Source organism: Cyprinus carpio, chromosome A25, assembly GCF_018340385.1.
Source record: "Cyprinus carpio isolate SPL01 chromosome A25, ASM1834038v1, whole genome shotgun sequence".
In the NCBI taxonomy this organism is placed as follows: Eukaryota; Metazoa; Chordata; class Actinopteri; order Cypriniformes; family Cyprinidae; genus Cyprinus; species Cyprinus carpio.
Window position 1 is genome coordinate 20,350,377 of NC_056596.1, and position 24,212 is coordinate 20,374,588.

The 24,212-nt window shown below is 38.4% G+C and overlaps 1 protein-coding gene across 4 annotated transcripts in view; it reads left to right on the forward strand.

The window, feature by feature from the left end:
* Nucleotides 1-24,212, forward strand: part of cntn1a (contactin 1a) — a 79,324-nt gene that overhangs the window by 27,376 nt on the left and 27,736 nt on the right. For 2 of the 4 annotated variants that reach the window (XM_042715844.1, XM_042715845.1), the window contains exons 2-7: nucleotides 13,790-13,903; nucleotides 14,333-14,371; nucleotides 18,647-18,775; nucleotides 20,411-20,584; nucleotides 21,253-21,348; nucleotides 21,438-21,644. In XM_042715844.1, the coding sequence (XP_042571778.1) occupies nucleotides 13,846-13,903; nucleotides 14,333-14,371; nucleotides 18,647-18,775; nucleotides 20,411-20,584; nucleotides 21,253-21,348; nucleotides 21,438-21,644 (703 nt within the window). In that variant the 5' untranslated portion in view covers nucleotides 13,790-13,845. The remainder of the gene's footprint in view (nucleotides 1-13,789; nucleotides 13,904-14,332; nucleotides 14,372-18,646; nucleotides 18,776-20,410; nucleotides 20,585-21,252; nucleotides 21,349-21,437; nucleotides 21,645-24,212) is intronic. The other 2 variants (XM_042715846.1, XM_042715847.1) reach the window with 1 other exon arrangement.

Below are 24,212 nucleotides of genomic sequence, written 5' to 3' on the forward strand. Positions count from 1 at the left end.
TACCAATAGCTGCTCGCATAAAATTCAAGGCATTGATGTTTGCATACAAAACCACCACTGGCTCTGTAATTATTTATCTAAATTCATTACTTCAGACTTATGTGCCCTCTAGAAGCTTGCATTCTGCAAGTGAACGTCGCTTGATTGTTCATCCCAAAGAAGCACAAAGTCACTTTTACGGACTTTTAAATTAAATGTTCCCTCCTGGTGGAATGACCTGTCCAACTCATTCCGAGCAGCTGAGTCCTTAGCCATCTTCGGCTTAAAACACATCTCTTCCATCTTTATTTGAAGATGGAAACATGCAATGAAACATGCAATGTCCGATCTGCCCCAAACTTCACATGTTTAGTAAGAGTCCTGGCCTGAAGACATCTACATGCCAATATTCAGTTATAATTATAGCGCCACCTGTTGGCAGGAGGAAATTTGGCACAAATATTTACCATTTTATAAGCATATTGCCCAACGTTCTCTGTTCTCCTATGGCCACCAGGTGGCGGTAAGCCCGGGTGCGAGGGCCCTTTCATCACTGCTTGCAGCTTAAATATTTTTTTTTTAATACTATAATAAGCCACAAACTAAGCATTCATTTTAAAGTAAGGGTAAAATCCAAAAACCATTTATTTATTTGTGTTACAACGCGGGTATACGTCGGTGTTATTCATTCTGTTCAAAAAGTTTTATGCTTAATATAAGAGACTTTGTTAATGTAGTACCTATTGCTGATGTTTTTTTTTTGTTTGTATGTTTTTTCATTAGGAGTAATATTGAATCAACCTTAAGCATTAATTTTGCTCCAAGAACAGGAAAGGTCTAACGATCAAAATAAGCGCTTCAGATGTGAGTATGTGAGATTGGTTGCTGCTGAGGCAAGATGGTCTCGCTCTTTCTCTGCTGTCTATTTGCAAAGGCTGTAGAAATGGTCATTAATTCTTAATTTGGGTACAGCACAGACATTTTATGGGTAATAATATGATAAAAACGTCATTGCAACAAATGATTTTTAAGTCAGTTTAATAAGTTGAAACAGTCAGTTTGATTCAGCTTAACTGTTTGCTGTTCCTTATTGTCATAGGCTTAGGATATTTTTTTTCAATTCATTTTAATGAATATTGAAATTAATAAAATTAATTTAATTGTTTTTTTTGTTACAAAATGTTCATTTATTTATTTTAAACACCGCAACCCCCCCCCCCCCCCCAGCCACCCGATTTTTCTCTTGGGCACTCTATTTGTGGCGGCACTTCCCCCGGGGAAAAATATGCTATATATAAAACAGCAAACTTGCTTATTGTAAATTCACATTCATTCTCTGCCAGCAGGAGGTGCATTAGGAGCGGCAGAAACAGCAGTTTCCCCGGTAACAGCAAAGATTAAATCAAAATGACATTGAAACTTTTCTAAAGACAGTTCCCTTCAAAGATACATTCATATAAAAACCCTGTGCCGCGTTTTGACTTTGAAACGTGCAGAGGTCATGTTTATTAACAGAGTCAAAGCATTTTGGAAAATCTATTTGTGGCAGACAGAGTTGATATTGTGGCAGGCCGCCACAAATAAATCAAGGAATGGGAAATCCTGGATGCTGCGGCATGGATGACGTGCTGTTGTGGTATCAAAGCTTGATCTTGCAATGGAAATTTTATTTCATTGGAAACATTGGACGTCGTTCTCTTTATTTTTTTGTTTTTTTATTATCCTTTGCTCATCGCTATTGTTATTGTTCCCTTCCATTTGCAGCCTGCACAAACCAGCGCCATCAAATCAAAACACTGCTGACGCCTTGCGTCTCCGTCCGCTTTGTGGGTGACGTAAACGCGTTGTGTCACGTTAAAAAAATCATTGCGAAAGAACCTGCCGTGAGCTTTAAAATTAAAAGATGCTTCGAGGCAGAGGAATTTGCCTCTACCATTTTTTGTAATTGAATCATTTCAGCCCTATATATGACTTTCTTCTTTCAGATGAATCCAATCTGAGCTATATTAATAATGTCCTGCTCTTTCAAGCGTTATAATGGCAGTGAATAGGTGTTATTTTTCAATAGTCCAATAAAGCATGTCCGTCCATCATATAAAGTGCTCCACACGGCTCCGGAGGACGAATAAAGGCCTCCTGTACTGAATCAATGTGTTTGTGTAAGAAACATATCCATATCCAATAAATATCCATATCCAGGACGTAGGTGTAGCGTAAGGTCTGGTGAGAATGTGCTAGTATACCGCAAGAACCAAGTTTTGTTTACAGCAAAGCAAAACCAGTCTCCTCTTGGCTTTTATCGATATCCTTCGACATTTTTCTTTACAAATCCTCATTTTGTGTTTCTAATTCATGACCAGTGTTTTGTTTTGCATTCGTTATTTCTCATTGGAGTCCCTTTCTCTTCGTAGCTTTCTTTAATCATGCGTCATAATTAATACGCATGAGTTAGTGAGCATAAGGTAGTGATTAGAAGCTATAGAGTTTTACACATGGATATTTTTCTTACACAAACACATCAATTTGCTTCAGAAGGTCTTTATTCAGCCCCTGCAGACGTGTGGAGCACTTTATATGATGGATGGACACACTTTTATTTTGTTTCAAAATCTCAACACCCATTCACTGCCATTATACAGCTTGGAAGAGCCAGGACAATTTTTAAAATAACTCCGATTGGATTCGTCTAAAAGAATAAAGTCATATACACCTAGGATGCCTTGAGGGTGAGGAAATCATGGGGTCATTTTCACTAACCCTTTAATTTCTAATTATATTTAATTTTTTTAATTAATATTTATCTTTCATTTTAAAGCCTTTGGCTTCAGATTGATTGATTTGTTTGTGTGTTTATTTTAAATGGTATTTATTTATATTTATTTTAAAAAAATTTAAAGTTTTGAAAAAATGATGTCTGTGTGATTCATTTATTTTACATTATTTACTTATGTATGATTACTATTTTTGCTGAAGGTTTCATGTCCATCAGTAACATGTTGGTGTTTTCAGACTCTCTGAACGGATCTCATCGATGTCTGGATAATTTGAAGCATGTTTCTTTATATTGCGTGTTCATTCACTCTGTCTCTTCGGTTTCCTCTTGTCTGGGAATCTTGTGTAATGGATGATGATCTACAGTTTAATGTCTGAGTCGATTCAGCAGGAGCAGCAGATGTCTGTCTCAGGCTTGTTTGCTGTGTTTCTGTCGGCTCTTAAATGGATTTCCTGTTATAGTTCTGAGTGTGGGTGGCGTGTTTGTGTCTCGAAGCGTTTGCTGTAGTGATTTCAGTGATTCTCTGCTGACGGCAGCCATTACGGATCCGCAGCAGAGCGTTTGTGATGCAGGTGTCGGTAGGTTTCACACACACGTCTGTAGTTACTGATGCTGATCATCTCAAAATGATTTCTTGATCAGTCAAACATCCAAATATCAACTCAAGCTTTTTTTTTTTTGAGAAAATGTATTTATTTTTTTAACAGATGCTGTTATCTAAAAAAAGTGAAAGTCGTGACATTTGCCAAGTATGGTGATCCATACTCAGAATTGGTGCTCTGCATTTAACCCATCCAAGTGCACACACACAGCAGTGAGAAGTGAACACACCGTGAACACACACCCGGAGCAGTGGGCAGCTATATATCCAGCGCCCGGGGAGCAACTGGGGGTTCAGTGCCTTGCTCAAGTGTACTTCAGTCATGGGTATTGAGGGTGGAAGAGAGTGCTGTTCATTCACTCCCTCCCACCTACAACTCCTGCCAGCACCGAGACTCGAACCTGCGACCTTCTGGTTACAAGTCCAACTCTATAACCATTAGCATTTTCATTACTTTAAATAAAAGAAACTTTAACTGAAATAAAATAAAATATAAAAAACTTAAATGTATGTTATTTCAACTCATTTTCATTTAGTTTAAATAGAAGTACTAAAATAACAAAAAAATAAAATAAAATAAATAATAAAAAATGTATAGACATTAAAAAATAACAAAAGCATGTCAAAATGACTAAAATGATAACTAAAATGAAAGTGAAAACAAGATATAACAGTAAAATCTAATTGAGAATATGAGCAGAAATGTCAGTGATGTTGAATGAGAGAGTACAGACTCAGTTGAGCTGGGGTGTGTTTTGTTGATGAAGTGTTGTGTGAATCGTGTGTTTGTGTGGTACAGTAGCTCATCTGTGTGTGTGTGTGTGTGTGTGTGTGTGTGTGTGTGTGTGTGTGTGTGTGTGTGTGTCAGATGCTCGTGCCAGTCTCCACAGCCACTCATTGTAGAGTCTTCACTGAAGAGGACACACTTCACTATGCCAGAGCGTCACACACACTCAACACACACTGTGTTATGTGTGTATGAGAGAGAGAAATCAGTGTGTCTGATGACAAGGCTCTGCGTATAACAGCTCTTTACTCTATATAAAGCTGGATGAATAAGTATGCATACAGACGTTCACTCACAGAAAACTATACACAGTATAGCAAATCCCAACTGTGTGATTAATTATTGTCCAGCTCTAATCTGCTAATGTGACTATACGGCATGAAGATATTTGATATTATAAACTTTAAAACCATGATTTGCCATGAGCTGCTTTGAAGTAACTGGATTATCTCAGATATTTGATTTATGTTTATTGATTTGGCAGGTATTTCATCTACATAAGTGATTTTCTACTGTTTTGACTCTAAGGCCCCTGATTTTCCATAACAATATTTGTTTATAGTATAGTGTATGGTTTATCTGATTCATCTGCCCTGACCTAACCCTAAAACTAAAACAAACAAAGAAAGGAAGGAAGAAATAGAAATTAAATATATAATATGCCCCTTATATATATATATATATATATAAATATATATATATATATATATATAAAATATTTATAAGTATATATATATATATAAAATTATAAGTAAATAATAATAATAATATAATAATAATATAATAATTAATAAAATTTAAACTTCAAATAAAATATACAAAAAATTCAGAATGATGATTTCATAATGTACTAGCTGAATGAAATAAACTAAAATAAATAATGTAGACGTTTAAAAAAATATCTGTCTGGTTCATTTGCTGAAATGGCACAGCATTGTTTTCAAAACTTTTTATTTATTTTGTTTAATTTACAGAAACTAGCAGTGTCCCTGGGATTCAAATAACTAAAATAATTATAATTATTATAAAAAAAAAATAATACCCTTTCAGAAGATTTAAGAGCTTCTTCTTTTTAATCAGTGAATCTGGATGATTTTTCGAGTCATTCCTGATTTACTGGATCAACATTAAGGATCAGGATTTTTACAAAAAATTTAATATTTGATCAAATATTTTAGAGCTTGGTATAGCTATGCCATATCAGGTCTAGAAAACCTATATTAGAATATTAGAAACTAGAAATTCTATTTTTTTTTCTCTCTCAACACTGAGAATCCTGGTTCTTCAAAAAAGAAAAAAGAAAACAGTCAAAAAAAGTGAAATAAAATAACAAATATCTTGTTTGTTTTTAGCTGTTTTAGTGTATTTTTGCTGTGTAAGTTATACGTTCATCTGCTGTCAGTCACTGAGCTGCAGGACCCATCCGGAGAAACACTGTGAATCTAATGAAGAACAGGTGCCGTTTATTCATGTTTGCTGTGATTTATGCTGATGGCAGTGTTTGCTCGTGACCTTTGCCCTTTGTGTGTGTGTTTTACTGTGCGGTCTCTCCTCGACTCTATTTGCTAATGAAATGTGGGGTTGAGCTCTGAAGCTATGAGGCGATGTAATGTCAGGTGTTTTTCATGCAGCGATCGTGTGGATTCACAGTAATGTAGTGCTCCTGTGTGGCGCTGCTTTCTGACAGTCATGGTGTTTGAGTCTCTAGTGCTGAAGCATGCAGGAGTATTGATCTGAAGACACATTCTGAATGTGGCTTTTATTCACAAAGCATGAAATGAAAATCTCCTCATACTCCCAGAATTCCTAGAATATTGTAAGTATGTGGACAGAAGCGTCATTGATGGTCACATGACACTGTGTTCAATGTCTAGTCCAGTATGTGATGTGTGTATCTGATATTTAACCCGTGTGAGGTGTGTTCATCCAGTCTTCAGTCTGTCTGTGACCCAGATCTGCTGCTCTCTGAAAGACACTCGACACAATAAACACACAGACGAAAGGCTCAGGAACTAGGACACGCTGCTGGTTTAGTCAGGAATAACCAGTTAGACTCCATTAACCTTCTATATTTGTCACATACACAGAGACTGAGGTCAAGAAGTCTCTTCTGCTCATTTGATCAAAAATACAGAAAGATGTGAAATATTACAGTTTAAAATATCTGTTCAAATGTATTTTATCGCTATGATTAAAAGCTGGATTTTCAGCATCATCACCGATGTTCCCTCTAATTAGTTTTTTCTTCTTGCTGAGCAAAACTTTTCTCTATTGGGCGAACATTTCTGCCACCTGAGCAAAAACATTCTTTATATCAGACCTGTACAGCACACACATCAAAAAAAAAAAAATTATATTTGATTTGACCCTTCATGTAACTAAATGATGCACATTTTAGGTTACCTGAGAAAACATAGCTGTGTTGCCAAGAAATTCTATTAAAAATTATTTGTAATAATATAATGTAATATTATATTATGTAATGTATAATAATGTATTATAATATGAAAAAATTAATCAGATGTTGCTCATGAATTCCCTTTCTAAGGGTCAATCATTTCTTAGGTATATAATATAATATAATATAATATAATATAATATAATATAATATAATATAATATAATATAATATAATATAGAAACAAACCGAAGCATTTAAACTGAGATCTGTAAGCTACAGTAAATATTTTTAAAAAATATGAACGTGAATTCTGATATGGTTATCTAAGTAGAGTTTAGAGTAGTAGAGTTTGCACTGTTTAAACTGTAATAATATTTCACTGTTTTTAATGTATTTAATTATGTATCACATAAATGCAGCCAGAAGAGACTTCCTTCAAAAACAAAACAAATCATACAAATCTTAATTATTCCAAACTTTTGACCAGTAGTGTGTATACAGTATAATACATAAATGTAGATAGAAAACAGAATATAATAAACATAACAAACCGAGAAAATACAAAGTAAATGTACAAAACCATATATCATGGTGTGAAGCATCACGAGTTCAGAATGATGATATAGGAGATTCACTTTGACCGTTTCATGTTGAACATGTTGAACAAAGTGCCTTTATTTACTCTACATGTACATATTCATGCTGCAGTAAAGTGACACATTAGTTCATGCATTTCCTGGGAGCTGAACCCATGACCTTGTGGTTGCGAGCTGCTGTTTGAGCTTGATGAATGCCTTACCCATCATGCATCTGGTGTCCTGATGAGGGCTTCATTAGCGTGAGAGCCGCTCCGCTGTCCTTCAGACGCGTCCTGGAGCTAATCTCTGCTGATCTCAGATAGGCTCCGTCCATCTTCGTCCGTTTGTTCAGGAGACAAAGAGGATTTGGGACAGTTGGCAGCGCTCATGCTTTTACAGAGGACATAAGTGATTCTGTGGCCTCATGGGACGCCAGACGTGAATGATGAGGGTGTGAGAGCCTGTCGCTCCAGACGTACCGCGGTAATACTGTAGTTTACTGAACCTGAGTGCTGTGTGAATGTGCCGATCACGTGTGCTTCACGATCATGTGAATCACGTACTGCAGATCGTAAAAGAGAGTGTCTATGTGTGCGTGTGTGTGTATACACACGCACACACACATACAATTTTAAATCCATGAAGTATATTTGTATTATAGTTATATATATTTTTTAAAAACTGTACTTGCAGTTAATATAATATGAATGAAAAAAGACACTTAAGTGACTAAAAGAGTCTGTTTCTTAAGGAGTTTTAAAAATGCACATTGTAATAATGTCAAATTAATTTTTTTTTATTTTAAAGCACATTTTAAATCATGATGTTTAAATAATGTTTGTCATGTTTTAAAGAAGTACACGTATGCTGACTAACATACTAGAGCACATGGAAAGCTCTTGATTATCATTTAACTGTAGTGTGGTATTTGATATTACATTTCAGATTTTATTAACTGCAGCTTCATCATTACAAATTTACTTGAAAACTTGCTGCCTTTCATTTTTAAGTATAATCAAACTGACAGCACAAGTCATTTTAACTTTTATAACATAAACTTTTTTAATTTTTAATTTATCTAATTATATCAAACTGACTTTAAATCTTGTATAACCTAATAAAATAAATTGAAATTGGCTAAAAAAAAAATTGAAGAGTTAGAGTTGAATGATTCTTTATCATATCATTTACAGTGTATATTTAAATACAGACAGGTTTCAATAGAAATTACATTAAAGTATATTGTATTTTATCATAAATGCTTATCTGTACATTCAGCAGCACCTTAACTATATTTCAAAGACTATAATAGAATTAGGAAATTACATATAAAGATGTGCTACTTAAGTTGGTCAGCATTTTAAATGCAATTAGTTGAACTACTGAGTAGATTTTTGACTCAGAAACACTCTACAGTTCAACTAATTGCATTTAATACAAATTTAAACTGTAATTCATTTTCATTTAATTGTAAATAACATGCAATTAAATGTCCGAAAAACATTACATTCGATCCACACTTAAATATGTTAACTAAAAGCTTATCATTTTTTGTAATAAGCACTCTTTGTAGTAAAAGTATGCTCTTTTCACAAGGGTGACTCTGTTAATAGTTCCTGAGTGTGATGCATTTCAGTCTGCAGCTCTGTGTTTGTCTTTCAGGAGGTCATGTGACCTCTCAGAAGGCCAATCACATTACAGCATCAGCATCAATGATATAAAAAACAAAGTAAATGTATACGAAACACGAAGTATATCATGTGTTATAATGTACAGATCATCTTGCATCAGTGTGCAGTGTCCTGCTCGTGACCCCGCGAACCCTGTGTGTACAGTAGCATCTGTTCCCTTTCAGTCGGTCACTCATGATGTCACGTCGGGTGATGACCGACGTATTGGGATCTCCCCAGAGAGACCAGTCCACTTCAAGTGTAACTAAATGAGCCAGTGGACAGTGGTGCATCACTACTGCTCTCCCATTGTCAAGTGATTGCAAAAAAGATGAGTGCGGGTGTTACGGCAATCACAGCGATGGTCGCGGTCTCACAAGGAAAAAAAGAGAGATCATCCTTCGTGGAGATAGCCACACTAGGAGTGTGTGGTGGCTAGCTCCCCTGCGTGCTTCAGCACTAAAAGAGCAATCTCTAAAAGAGCAACTCGGGGGATTGCGCCTTTTTAAAAATGTCTTATCACCTGTGCGTTTCTGGATGTGTTTGTTTCCTGGCGCCTCAGGACAGTCACAATCGCTGCCTCACGTGTCTGGGCATTAGTCAGACTGAGGAAGCGTTCGTGGACAGTGCATGTTCTTCTTGTGGGGACATGACGATGCACGATCTGGTCATCAGGTTCCTAAGGGGGGCCAGGTGGTTAAATCCTCCTAGGCCTCACTCCCTACCCTCTTAGGATTTGGCATTGGTGCTAAGATCCCTACAAACTGCCCCATTCAAGCCTTTGGAGTCAGTCGAGTTGAAGTTTCTTTCTATGAAAACCGTACTCCTGACTGCATTGGCCTTAATCCAAAGGGTGAGAGACCTGCAGGCTTTTTCGGTCGACAAATTGGGCCTTAAGTTTGGCCCAGCCGATTCCAGTGCAACACTGAGACCCCGGCCCAGCTACGAGCCAAAGATTCCTACCACTCCCTTCAGGGACCAGGTGGTGAACCTGCAAGCACTGCCACTGGAGGAGGCAGACCCAGCCCTAGCTTTGCTCTGTCCTGTACGTGCTCTGCGACAGTACGTGGATAGAACTCAGAGCTTTAGGACCTCAGAACAGCTCTTTGTCTGTTGTTACGGTGGACAGCTGAAGGGGAAGGCTGTCTCCAAGCAGACTATGGCCCACTGGATAGTGGATGCCATCAGCCTGGCCTTTGAACCACAAGGTGTGCCACAAGGGGTGTCACATCATCCTGGACGCTGGCTCGTGGTGCCTTGCTAGCAGACATTTGTAGAGCTGCAGGCTGGGTGACTCCTAACAGGTCTGCTAGGTTCTGTAGCCTATTTGTCGAACCGATTTCCTCCTGTGTTCTCACCTCAAACAGGTAGTGGCACTGAGAGGCCCGGTTCAGAGTCGGCTTGCAGCGTCTTTAACGCCTAATTCTCTAGAGAGTTCCCTGACCAGGCAAACCCTGTCGAGTCCTCCAGCACTCCGGCGGCCAGACGTAGCAGAGCTTCCAGCGCCAGGCCTTTCAGCCAATGGATTCCTGAAATCTGGTGTGAGACTAGTGCCCATATGAGTGACCCGGTTGGGATCCCATATGTGTATGTCCATGGTGCAGTTACTAGGGCCGTGTTTCCCCTGGCAGATCACATTCTGCTCTCTCTAAATGATGCAGCCATGAGCCATCTCAGAGACTTCCATGTGCAGTAGGTCCCCTCGTGGTTACTCCCTCTGGGAGGAGGTGACTCCACAGTGTGTCCTCTTCCAACTGGAAGGGCATGCTTTTCCAGTGTTATCCAAGTCCTACTGTTGGGTTGCTCGAGGAACAGCTGTAGTCGACCTTCTCTGTGTAGAACCCGATTCTATAGTCTGCCTTATAGGAAGGATTAGGAGGCCTACACTGGGCACTGGAGGGGCAGTAAGTATGATGAGGGCTTCTCTGGAGGGGCAGCACTGACGTGAAGTCAAGAGTGACTGACTGAAAGGGAGCGTCTCGGTTACGTATGTAACCCTCATTCACTGAAGGAGGGAACGGAGACATCACGTCCCGTTGCCACAGTTGCTGTACCACCGCTGAGCTTCCGGGTCACCGGCTCGGCTCCTCAGTGAAAGCATGAATGAATGCAGTGCACCTGCTGCCTCTTATACCCACGCTGGGGGGTGTGGCAGCCAGATGCGAATTCTGCATGCCAATGTCCATTGGCTCGTTTAGTTTCACTCAAAGTGGATTGGTCTCTCTGGCGAAATCCCAATTCGTCGGTCATTACACGCCGTGACGTCTCCGTTCTCTCTTTCAGGGAACGAGGGTTACATACGTAACTGAGACGTTTGTGTCCGTCAGAATCATGTCTGTCTGAGAGGACCATGAATGCATCTATAGTGTGACCATGACGCGATCTTCTGGATGGAGAAGTCATTGTCTGGACTCGTGTGTGTGTGTGGGTGTGTATGTTTGCGTGTATCCCTCAGCTCAGCGTTTCTCATTGATGCGCTGGTTCCTGGAGGACCGCGTCTCTGCTGTTCAATGCTGTTATTATTGAAACACATTGTTCCAGCTGAAATTGGTTGGTTATGAACACAAAGCACTTTAACACGCTGAGTCAACACACTTACAGCACTCAAGGTCAGGCCCGTTCTGCTGGAGAAACCACCAGATTAGTGTTCAACTTCATGATTAATGATGTTTACCACCACTTAAAAGTTTGTATTTTTAAAGAAATTAATACTTTTATTCATCAAAGACACATTAAATTGATCAAAACAGTGACAGTTAAGACATTTCTAATGTCACAAAAGATTTATATTTAAATAAATGCTGTTCTTCTGAACTTTCTATTCATCTGTGAATCCTGAAAAATAAAATGTATCACGGTTTCCACAGAAATATTGTGCAGCAGAACTGTGTTCAACATTGATAATAATCAGAAATGTTTCTTGAGCAGCAGATCATCATATTAGAATGATTTCTGTAGATCATGTGGGATTTGATGATGGAGTTTTTTTTGTGATTATTTTTCTGCGCATCACAGAAATACATTACACTTTAACAGAGATTCACACAGAAAACAGCTGTTTGAAATGATAATATTTCACAGTTTTTACTGTATTTTTGATCAAATAAATACAGCCTTGATGAGCAGAAGAGACTCTTTTAGAAACATTAATACATTTTACTGACACCAAACGTTTGAACAGTTGTGTGTGTGTGTGTGTGTGTGTGTGTGTGTGTGTGTGTGTGTGTGTGTGTGTGTTTGTGTTAATTCTCCACAGTTCACATCATATCATTCCAAACATACACAACTATTTTCTTCTGTGAAAAGATGTCTATTTTTTTTTTTGTAAATGTATCTTTTTTTTTTTGTCATCATATCATTCCGTGTTCTTCTGGTCATCTGAAAAGCAAAAAAGCGTATGTGTGTGTGTGTGTGTGTGTGTGTGTGTGTGTGTGAGGAGGAGGACCTGGTCATCTGTGGTTTACTCTGTGAGTGTAATGTGTGTGTGTGTGTGTGTGAATGTGTGTGTGTGTGTGTGTGTGTGTGTGTGTGTGTGGTGTGTGTGTGTGTGATGTGGTTGTGTGTGGTGCAGTGTGTTCTGCTGTGAGTGTGTGTCTGAGTGTGTGTGTGTGTGAGTGTGTTTGTGTGTGTGTTTGTGTGTGTGTGTGTGTGTGTGTGTGTGTGTGTGTGTGTGTGTGTGTGTCTCTAATGGAATGATCCAGCAGGAAGCAGAAACAATCACCTGTAATGTGGATGTATTGTGAATGTGTGTTGAGTGAAGGTGCGGGTGTTTATGTGGTGTTTGTGTCGTGTTTGTGAGCAGCGCCGTATGAGGTCATTTACTGATATTACACTGCAACATCAACTAAACACATTGTACCGCGGTATTCTCTGAGGATCCATGTAAATACCACAGCTTCATGTGTCAGTGCATGGAGTCTGGTCAGCAGTGGATGTGTGTTCATAACACTGAGACATGCTGGAGCTCCAGAGGAGACACACATCAAACATCTGGAGTCTCTGCCTTCATTTGAGATCTTACAGAGACTCGTGTGTGACTCTCAGCTCTTCTCCTTTATCATTTCCATTCATTCAGCTCGTGTGTGTGTGTGTGTGTGTGTGTCATTGTGAGGAGATTTGAATATTAAATAGCTGATTATCATGGTCATGTGACTGTGTGTGTGTGTGTGTGTGTGTGTGTGTGTGTGTGTGTGTGTGTGTGTGTGTGTGTGTGTGTGTGTGTGTGTGTGTGTGTGTGTGAGAGAGAGAGTGGTTGAGATCTTAGTTTGAGCTTGTGGAGATTTGGTCGTCTCACATGAGAAGTGTTGCTAGGAGACCGATCACATCCCGCCTGTGTGTGTGTGTGTGTGTGTGTGTGTCATAATCCAGCTGCTGTGTGTCATCTCGCTGAACTCACACTCGTCGTGTCACTGCTAGTTAGGGGACAGTTTACCCTTGCCACTAATAACTGGCTGATGTTGATCCTGACAGCACAAAAGCTTTATTATTTATATTATATTTAAGATTTTTTTAATGTTTCTGACAGAAGTCTCTTCTGCTCTACAAAGCTGCATTTATCTGACAAAAAAAAGGTACAGTAAAATTGTGAAATATTATTAGAATGTAAAACAGCTGTTTTCTATGTGAATCTCTGTTAAAGTGTAATTTATTTCTGTGATGTGCAGCTGTATTTTCAGCATCATTACTCCAGTCTTCAGTGTCACATGATCTTCAGAAATCATTCTAATATGATGATCTGCTGCTCAGGAAACATTTCTGATTATTATCAATGTTGAACACAGTTGTGCTGAACAATATTTTTGTGGAAACTGTGATACATTTTATTTTTCAGGATTCACAGATTACACATAAAGGTCAAAAGAACAGCATTTATTTAAATAGAAATCTTTTGTGACATTATAAATGTCTTTTCTGTCACTGTTTTGATCAGTTTAATGCATGGTTTTGCTGAAGGAAATGTGTCTCTGCATCAGCATGTGTTTGTGTGATTGTGTTCCTCAGGGAATGTCTGAAGATCTCCTGTAGTTGATGATCGTTGGGTCGTCCAGCCCAGAGCCATGAGCCACTCGTCCTGCTGCGTCCTGCTGAGCGTCTCGCTCGCGCTCTGCTGCCGCCGTGAGTATCAGCTCCAGCTTCACTCACAAGACACTTCTGATTTACACTCATTCTTTATTTGATTTGTCTTATTTCATTTTTTTTAAGTTCAATAAATCTACAGTATTTCAAAATACAAATCATTTTTGATAACATTGTTAAAATGTTTTTAAAATATGTAAAAGTTCATAAAAAGCATGTTTCCAAAGTATCATAATCTCAGAAGTGTCCATAATATCCATATTTTTGTGATAATCCAGCATGATATCTCTAATCTGAACGCGTCAGTCACTCATTCTTCACACAGTAAGATGTTCTCATACCACTCGTACTGTAAATCAGTCAGGCAGAAATAAAGAGATCTGGGATGTTTTTGGGTTCAGAATGAACCAGGCCTCAGAAACTCATCAAGCATCTACAGATGACGTGTTTTTTGGGATTCTCTTTCAGTCTGGTCAGTGTGCGCTGATTTCCCAGCAGTCTTTGGAGGTGAGTACAACACAGATACAGTCTCAGCTGTGTGTTTACAAGCTGATTTAATCAGGTTTATTTCATCTCATATCATCCAAAAATATGAAACCACCTTACATTTTAAGTTTAGACAAACATCTGGAAACCTGGTTAGGACACGCTGAGACATTACGACAGTACTGCTGAAGAACAGCTGTCATACACAATAACATAATTATTATACACAATGTTACGTATTAACTGAAAACACATAGGCTGAAGCCGTTTGACAGGGGCCTTATGGAATCGGTTTTATTTTTTATTTTTTGGATATTTTTTTCTTCCATTTTAATTTTTCTGGATTCCATTTTAATGATTTAATTTAAATTGTAATAATTCAAAAGGGCATGTCAGATTAATTAAAATCCTACAAAATTTTAGGTCCCTGTGAAATCAGTTTTATTTGGGGTTTTCCATTTATCAAGTTCTGGATTTCGTTTTAATGTTTTAATTAAAGTATAATCATCAAAACAATTACATTTACATTTCTGCATTTAGCAGACACTTTTATCCAAAGCGACTTACGGTGAATTCAGACTAACATTTTTTCACCTAACATCAAAAGCATACATATGACATGTTTTATTCTTTCAGAATTTCTGCATTGTCTGTTTTAATTTGTCTTGATTATTTTACATAATAAGCACGATAATCATTGCATAGCATCACTAAATTTAACTGATACAGAAAGACAAAAAGAAAACAGTTAATTGAGACCTTTAAACATAACTGAAAATGACACCGCTCATAAAGTATTTGATGGTTTAGAGTGAAGTATTTGTTCCTCAGCTCCAGTGAAGTGTGTGTTTGGTGTGAATCTGCTGTGTTCAGTGAAGATCACAGGCGTCGCTAATAAAGACACGGGTTGAGGAGCAGGGCATTGTGGGAGATCAGAAGATTAACCGTCTCTGACAGCCCCCACCCGTTCTCCATCAAAGCCTCGGGAGCCTGTTTGATTCCTGGAGAGACTTTGATCTCCGTGTGACTGCACCTTACAGATGCCTCAGCCACGCCCCTCACTTCAGGAAACACAGACGAGCTCATTCTCACAATCATCCTGAAATCACTGAGTTCAGCCGCTGCTGGCAGAAACAGCTCCAGTCCAGCACTTTCATGTGAAAGCTGCATTTTGTTTCCATATGTGATGATATTGTGACATTTTCAGATTACTGGATTAATTATTGGCATCAGATTTTTAGTGACGTTGACCCCGGTAACATACTTTGATTGTCTGGTGACATCCAGCGGCGATGGTTGCTAGGCTGTGACAGGACAGGGATTCTCTGCTCACACACACGTGAAATATTCACTCCAGAGGCTGTGTTTGACTGGACGCTGAAAGAGCTGCAGGTCGCCGTGGAAACTGGGTCAAAGGGTCAAGTGTAGGTCGCAGGGTCACTCAGACACTGCAGTAACATGAAACATCAGCATAAACGCAGCGGTGTGATGGATTATGTCAGGCTTGATTATTTCATTCCTCAGAATCTCACTGAGTCAGTGTTATTTTACTAACATTGTGATAATATTATATGTATATTTTGATTTTTATATCTTCTGTTACATGTTGATTTTAGTTATAGTTTTAGCAATTTGTTGTATTTTTGTCATTTTTATTAGTTTAGTTGTTAGTTATTCTATTCTTTATTTTATTCTAGTCTATTGTAGTTAAAAAATTGAAATATGTCTATAGTTTTTAGAAATTTTAGACAGTTTATACAGATTTTATAGTTTTAGTTTTTAATTTATTTAGTTATATTAGTACATCAAGGTAAACTAAATGAAAATGAGAAATGTTGTTTTTAAAACATTTTTTTAATTTATATTTTATGCTTCAATTAATATTTATTTTATTTCAGGTAATGCCTTTTGTGGTTTTAGTTTTATGGTTAAATTAGCTTTGGTTAATGATAATATAAGAAAAATAGATGTGCATGAAGAAAAAGAATGTTAATTTCTGTATTCTTTGTTCTGAGTTCAGTAATGCAAAGCCCCTCATATATTATTTAACATGTCAAGTATTCATACATCATGAGATAATTAGATTTATTCCCTTTAACCTATGCTGATTTAAATAAAAAATTAAAATGCAGCACATTAATGTGAATTGGGGGATGTGAAAAATAATGTCACAATGAAAAAAAAAAAAATCAAATGTTCATAATCATATGCTTGGGTTTTCTTTGAACAGATGAATGTGATTTCTCTTGTTTTGCTGAGTTGACTCAGGTCACCGTGTTAGTGGTTTGATTGAGTGGTTTCAGGATGAGTTACCAACATCAAATTATGAGTGAAGTGAAGCAGCGCTGCTCATGAATAATATCTGATCAGACAGAGACGAGACAGCAGCAGATCAGATGAGTTTCACTCAGTCAGCCTCCGTCAGTTTCCTCATCACTCATTTACTGTATCTTCAGGAATCCAAGTCATTTTTATCATCTGAAGTATGCAGAGACTGATATTAATGTCAGGAACATCAACACACATTTAGATTTGTGCTGAATGAGGTACGCAAGGTACAGTTTCACTTTAAATTAATTCGTTTAGGCTTGGTGTTCATAATAAATATATTTTATAATAGATGCTACTATAATTCATGTTTGTTTTATGATTATGTTTTCCATTCCTGTTCTGTTCTGAATATGGTCGCACTGAATTGATTTGAGAGGAACTAAAATACTTATCATGTCACAGTTTCATTTTATTAATTATTTAATTTTTTAAAAGTTGCTTCTTCCCCTCAGCAATTTTTTTTTCAGAAAATTGAATTTTTGAGTTTGTAACTGTATTTTATTGGTTTTTTTTTTTTTTTTTTTTTTTTTGCAATTTTGAAGAAAGTTTTTTTTTTTTTTTTTTTTTTTTGGAATTTTTATGAATTTTTTTTTTTTTGCAATTTTGAAGAAAAAGATGAATCACAATTTTTTTTAAAAATTCCATGGCAGAAACAATTAAACAAAAAACAGAATTGTGATATGTAAACTCAGAATGACAAGAAAAAAGTTAAAATAAAATCAAAATTAAACCCCTTTTTTTTTATTCCGTGGTGGAAACTATAACTTCCATAAAGTTTTTTCATGAATTGCAGTGAAGCTCTTTAGATTGGTCCTCACCAGAGTGGAATCATTGTTTCAGTGTAGTCTCTGGTTTGATGTGCCTGCCGTTCACAGTAAAAACTGAATTCTGATCTATGCAGTATTTCTGCAGGGATTGTGTTTCTCCATCACTGAGGATGGGATTTTCTCTGGCTGTGAGTGCAGGATCAGACAGTGATCAGATGCGAGCCTGTACTTCCTGTGACATCACATCCTGTCATCCTGATGGCCTTCAGAGACACGCTTGAGATGTTCAGATCATCTCAGTCTCAGTCTGAAGCTGATAGGAGGCTCCACGGAGACTCCAGTAAAGCATTCAGAGCTCAGATGTTTCTCCTAAAACTAAGAACAGACCCAGTGAGTCACTAGACATCACCAAGACTTTATGATCTTGAGATCCGGAGGAGCGTCTCCTGCTGTCTGTGTCTGTAGGAGAAAGTGCTGAGATCTTCAGGAGGTTTGCTGTGATGATTGGTGTTCATGAGTTATTCATCAGTGTTAATCGCACCGCGTCTGTCTCTGATGACTGATATCCCAGCATGCACTGATGGAGCATCGGAATGGACTGCCTTTACTTTCCTAATGCTGCTCTTATTATGCATAATTCATCTTCATAATGTTTCAGTCTCACTCTCTCTGTCTCTGAAATGAAACTTCTGATGTTATCGATGGATGGACAGTAATATGAACTAATGTTAGCAATCCAGTCCACTCTTCATGTTCCAGTCAAATTTGTATCAAGTGATATTTTTATGTTTATAATTTATATATTTTTTGACCACATGAACAGATACATTAGAAAAATTACACCATTAAACATAAAAAAAATCTCAATACAAATTTGACAAATTTGACTGGAACATGAAGAGTGGATTGGATTGCTGACATTAGTTCATATTACTGTCCATCCATCGATAACATCAGAAGTTTCATTTCAGAGACAGAGAGAGTAAGACTGAAACATTATGAAGATGAATTATGCATAATAAGAGCAGCATTAGGAAAGTAAAGGCAGTTCATTCTGACCGCTGGCATTAAAAGAATAATGTCACAATGAAAAAAACAAAAACAATGTTCATCAGTATAAGCTGAGTTTTCTGAGTTTCTAATGTAAACGCTGCTCTGTGCTGTATTGAATCGTGTGTTTTCTCTCTTTCTGTCTCAGACGAGTCGTCAGGATTTGGGCCAGTGTTTGAGGAGCAGCCCGTCGACACCATTTACCCTGAAGAGTCTCCTGAGAATAAGATCATGATGAGCTGCAGAACACGAGCGAACCCGCCGGCCTCATACAGGTCACACGCACACCGGACACTAAAACACACAGTTCACACGCTCATTTATGTCAGTAATTCAACTCAAATTGTGAAACTCATGTATTAAATAAATTCATTGCACACAGACTGAAGTAGTTTTAGTCTTTGGTTCTTTTAATTGTGATGATTTCGGCTCACATTTAACAAAAACCCACCAATTCACTATCTCAACAAATTAGAATACTTCATATACTTCATAAAAAAAACTGTTGTCCTTCTGGAAAGTATGTTCATTTACTGTACATGTACTCAATACTTGCTAGGGGATCCTTTTGCTTTAATTACTGCCTCAATTTGGCGTGGCATGGAGGTGATCAGTTTGTGGCACTGCTGAGGTGGTATGAAGCCCAGGTTTCTTTGACAGTGGCCTTCAGCTCATCTGCAGTGTTTGGTCTCTTGTTTCTCATTTTCCTCTTGACAATACCTCATAGATTCTCTCTGGGGTTCAGGTCTGGTGAGTTTGTTGGCCAGTCAAGCACACCAACACCATGGACATTTAACCAACTTTTGGTAACTCCTGCTGGAAAATGAAATCAGCATCTTCAAAAAGCTGGTCAGCAGAGGGAAGCATGGAGTGCTCCAAAATTTCTTGGTAAACGGGTGCAGTGACTTTGGTTTTCAAAAAACACAATGGACCAGCAGATAACATTGCACCCCAAATCATCACAATTTGAGTTGAATTACTGAAATAAATGAACTTTTCCACGACATTCTAATTTATTGAGATGGACCTGTATATATATATAGTATTTTGCTATACTACTTAATGTTTACAATATTCAGACATTATAGGTGGATATGACTTTTTATAGGGTTAAGATGAGAAAATGATGATCCAAAAACAATCTAAGTTTGACAATAATAGTTCAGTAATCTTCTTTATTATTCACTCTATCACTAAAATAGTTCTGTGACAGTGCTGTAGTTCATAATTCACATTAAAAAAATAAAATAAAATAAAAATCACACTTTAAAATTACAGGTTAATTCAATGTAAATTATTAGAGCTGAAAACTATATATATATGATTACTTTTTATTTTTTATATTTTCCATTTTAATTTTCTATAAATTTAATATGTCTAATGAAAAAGTGGCATGATATCTTGTTATGTAGATTAGAGCTGAAGGAATAAAAAAATTGTATGTATGATTGTATATAACAGTATATTATATATATATATATATATATGACTTTTTTTGTATATATCGGTATATTTCAGTTAATGTTTTTTTTTGTTCCTTTTTTTTATTTTCAAATAATGATTTTTAAAAATGCCTTTACTTTTAGCTATAATAACCTTGTTGCATGGTACTTCCAAAGTGGGATATGGACAGTATTTTAAGGAATGATGTGTTCAATGTCCATTAAGTGATATAATCACGGTATCATGTCTATTTTGGGGGCACTTCAGTCTAAAATCATTTGCTAAATCTCCTTTATCATTGATCATTATATTTATTTAGATTCATTCATTGTAGAACTTCTGTAATTAATGTATCAGCAATAATCTGATAAATCAGTCTCAGTAAAGGCATTTTGCATCAGTTCTGATGGTGTGTGTGTGTGTGTGTGTGTGTATGTGTGTGTGTGTGTGTGTGTGTGTGTGGTGTGTGTAAGGCTGAACAACACAGAAATCGTTATTGGAAATGACGATCACTACAGTCTGATGGGAGGAAACCTCGTCATCAGCGTCCCTGACAAGAGCAAGCATGCTGGGAACTACTCGTGTCTGGCCAGCAATGAGTTTGGGACGCTCGTCAGTCAGAAAGCCTCTGTTCAGTTCGGATGTGAGTCGCTCTTATAGAAGAGCTCTAGTAAAGCTGCCCTGAACGGCCTGTTGCCTTACACACAAACACACACTCTCTCTCTCTCTCTCACACTCTCTCTCTCTCACTCACACACACACACACACACACACACAAAGCAGTTATTGTTCTGAGCTTGACAGATATTAATTTCTGCTGTCAGACGTCTGAAGCGTTTCTGCGGTTTCTGCTGAATTATGACTCTAAAGTGTCTTCTGTGCAGTTTTACTGCTGTTATGTGGTGAAATTGATGTGCGAGTTAATTAAATTCTATATTCTATATATGGTGTTGTCCTGTTTAAATTATTTTGGGCAATATTTTTATTCAAAAATTGCATTAATAGACATTTTCTCCTGGAAAAATATTCACATTTTTACCAAATGTGTAACTTTTAAAAATGTAACTGGTTATTATTGCTATTTTATATACATATATATATATATAGATATATATATATATATATATATATATATATATATATATATATATATATATATATATATATATATATATTATTATTATTATACTCAGTTCATTCAGTATTATTGTTATTATGATTATTTTAAATTTGATTACTCTTGAGGTTGCCATGAATCAGGGTTATTACACATAACTAAAACTGAAATAAAATCTCCATCTTTTGTTTTAGACTTGGACATGTTTTCCACGGATGAGCGGGAGGCGGTCTATGTAAAGGAGGGGCAGGGGGCAGTGCTTCTGTGTGATCCGCCTCCACACTTCCCAGGTTACCATGGCACCTGACTCTATGGATTGACAGTCATTTGTGAGTTTGACTGACACATTTGCATCATTTCCTGTCTGTGATCTCTACAGCGGATCTGTTCTTCCGCTGGATACTCAATGAGTTTCCGGAATTCATTTCTCTGGACAAGCGGCGCTTTGTGTCTCAGACCACAGGGAACCTCTACATCTCCACTGTACGAGCCTCAGACAGTGGGAACTACTCCTGTTTCGTCTCCAGTCCATCCATCGCCAAGAGCGTCTTCAGCAAGTTCATCCCGCTGGTGCCCATCGCCGAGCGTGAGTCTGTTTATCATCATCTTTCACTGAAAACATATATTAAAAAAGTATTTTCCCCTTTGAATTAGGTATATTTTTATCAACACACTGGCAGATTTTATTTAATTTTTTAAGTATGAACTCCATTTTTCTGAAAACAAGACTTTATATCTTAAGTCATTTTGCATCTCAAGTAAATGTATCTTGATTTAAGAATCTTCAGATGTATACTTACTAGAAAACAAAAATACTGAAGGAGAAAATCTTTTTTGCAGTTTAAATCAAGGTTATTGGTATAGATGTTTTAAACCCATTTGCTTTTAACACCAGTGTAGATACTACTATTTTTACTATTTTTACTAATACTGTTTTTCAGTTTCTGAATAAAATGTGAGTGAGGCTTATGCAGAGGTACTGCCAGATGATAAGAGTGTTGTTATATCTTCCGTGGTAGAAACCACTTGATAGTGTTACTGAGTGTAAACTGACAGCGAGGAAGGAACAGCAAAGATCTGAAAGAGAAAACAAACTGTCTGTGGTTTCTGAAGTATTTCTGAGTGAGCTGGTACTTATTTTAGATATGTTCAAGCTCAAATAATCTCTTCAAAGAAACCTGCTCCACACACACAAGAATGTACTCGGTTACTAACGCAACCTCGGTTCCCTGAGATACAAAAATGAGTACTGCATCTGCTTAAGATGCTATGGGAAAAACCCTTTTTTCAATCACACAGTGAAACTGCACGGCCATTGGTTCTACATAGCACAGCTGGTGGCCGAGGCATCCATGAATACTACAGCATGCCTGGATACCTGTTTCAGGGGCACCCCTGCCCGGAGAAACCATGGATCTGAACACGGGCTAAAGGTTCTGCAGCAAGCCGGTATAATCTGAACCCAGTGAGTACTGCATCGCCACACCCACCTCGGGACTCGTCCATGGAGCCAGTGCTGAAGTGGTCTCATATGGAGCAGACTGAGCGGAACTACCGCTACAGCTGCAGCCATATGCCCCAGGAGCTTCTGAAAGAATTTCAGTGGGACCGCCTTCCTGCCTGATAAAATCTTGAGGCAGTTCAGCACTAACTGAGCACATTCCTGGGTGAGGCGTGCTGTCTGGCTGACCGAATCCAACTCCATGCCTAGAAAAGAGATCCTCTGCGTTGGCACGAGTTTGCTCTTTTCCCAGTTGACCCGAAGACCCAACAGGCTGAGATGTCTGAGCACCAGGTCCCTGTGTGTGCACTAATGATCACGAGACTGTGCAAGTATGAGTTGAGAATGCGCATCCCCTATTCTCTCAAAGGAACAAGGGCTGCTTCCACGACTTTGGTGAAGACGCGAGGCGACAGGGACAGCCCGAAGGGCAGGATCTTGTACCAGAATGCCCATGCACCCCAAAGCGGCTCCACCATTGAGGGTGGTGAGAGTGGAGGAGCTACAAGATTTGTTTTGGGCTGTAAAAGGTGCCTTCCATGATCTTGTAAGCTCCTCATGCACCTCTAGAAAGAATGGAACCAGAGGGGAGCACTATAACCCAGCACGACCTCTACTGAGAAACCACTCTCCAGCCTCGAAGGATCGGGACGCGGTGGAGGATTCCACACGAGCCCGACATTCTCGACAGCCCGTAAAGCATAGCCATTATATCTGGGTCTTGCTCGGGCAATGCTGTCACACCCGAAGGGTGCAACACAGCTGGGTCATCATCCTCAGAGAGAGAGAGCTCGCCCTCCGATGCAGTGATCAACATCTGGTCTCTAGGGGGCGAACTAAAGGAAAGAGCCGGCTTCCTCCACCCTGTAGAGGGGCCAGCACGTCCCTGCGGTTGCTCCACCAGCTGCGGAGTGCTTAAGGGGTGACAAACTCCCTCTGGGGAAGCTGTCACCGTGATCCTCAAAGCACCTCTGACTCCACCAAACACAGTGCCGCCCCGATTGCCGGGACGAACACTGAATAGCGGCAGAGACAGGGACAGGGACACAGCCACGTTTGACGAACCAAAGTCTTTTGTGCTCATGCACCATCCACAAACTCTTGCTCAGCGTGCTCAATGCCCAGACACGTGAAACAGCGATCATACCTAGGCGCCAGATGGGACATTTAAATCCCAAGGAAGAGTATGCTAGCATGATAGCGTCTATTATCAATCTAGAGAGTCTTTGCTTTGTGACTGGATGCCCTTTGGTGCTGTTACCGAAGTTAACAAAGAGTTGTTCCAACTGTCTTAAGGGTCAGAATGCTGAATATAGATTCTTAGAGCTCTGAGGGGGCAGAGCAGTGATAATTGTCTGTCCTCTTCAAGGAAGCGCAGAGAGCGTAATGACTTGTGCTCTGAATAGAGTGGAGAGCACCTTGGGTACGTAACCATGCCTTGGTTTCAGGACAACCTTAGAGTCGTTAGGCCCAAATTCCAGGCAGGCAGGGCTAATGGGAAGTGCCTGAAGGTCCCCTATTCGCATTACAGATGCTAGTGCCAGGAGCAGAGCAGGTTCAGCAACAGTAAACAAATGTTGGTAGACTGTAGCGATTCAATTTGCATTACCGATGCTAGTGCCAGGAGCAGAGCAGGTTCAGCGACGGTAAACA